Source organism: Ceratina calcarata, unplaced genomic scaffold (genome assembly GCF_001652005.2).
Source record: "Ceratina calcarata isolate Rehan_Ccalc_2016 unplaced genomic scaffold, ASM165200v1 scaffold6269, whole genome shotgun sequence".
NCBI lineage: Eukaryota > Metazoa > Arthropoda > Insecta > Hymenoptera > Apidae > Ceratina > Ceratina calcarata.
Window position 1 is genome coordinate 1 of NW_017177522.1, and position 792 is coordinate 792.

Here is a 792-nt window from a genome sequence, read left to right on the forward strand (position 1 = left end):
CGACGACTTTCACATTGAGCAGTTTGGTCAACCGTGGAAAGACGCTCGACAAAAAGAATTTCATTATCATCCAGGCACTGAGATCGGTGGCCTCTCTACCGTAGACGTAGAACGTGTTGTTTCTGTCCTTCATCGAGTCCACTTCTATTCCGAACGCGCACGTGGCGATCACGTCATTAGTGTATCTAGTAAACGCGTCCTTGAGCTCCACGGTCCTCTGGTCGGTCGGCAGACTCGCCAGAGTCTCGCCGTATCGCTTCGCGCATTCGCTCATCAGAACGAACATTCCTTTCAATTTGCTGGACGTGAAGATGGGACTTAACGCGTTCCTCACCTCTTTCCACCTCTCCCCTTTCAAGAAGAAGAGATTCTGCGTGAAGAGAGGATCGTTCGCGTCGCTCCGCATGCCCCGATGGTCCATGAAGTGTTCGAAGCTCTTCACGGTGATAGTTTTGATCAGTTCCAAGTCGCGGATAGCAATCATCGGGCGCAGGAACTCGTAGCCGCCAATGTATTTAGCTTCGTTGTGTGTTCTGTAAAGTTCGTCTACCATCTCGAAAACAGTGCAACGTCTGAAGATTACTTTCCACAAGTTTCCGACAAACGGAATCGTCTTATTACAAGGAATCCCATGTTTCGCGAACTTGTCTTTTCTTTTCAAGTAGTAATAAAGTAGGATTATGGCGCTTCCAGCCAAAATTACAGACCACAAATCCATTCTTTTAAGTTGTCAGGCGAACATAAGTGTCACCATAGACCCAATAATTGACCGACCTTCGTGAGTTCTTAGTC

The 792-nt window shown here is 47.6% G+C and overlaps 1 protein-coding gene across 1 annotated transcript; it reads right to left on the reverse strand.

Moving 5' to 3' along the window:
• Positions 1-4: 4 nt before the first annotated feature.
• On the reverse strand, positions 5-786 carry LOC108630043 (cytochrome P450 9e2-like; the record flags this gene model as incomplete). Its single annotated transcript, XM_018033106.2, has 1 exon — positions 5-786. A coding segment is annotated over exon 1 (714 nt), but the record flags the coding sequence as incomplete, so codon positions are not given.
• Between the last annotated feature and the right edge of the window lie 6 nt (positions 787-792).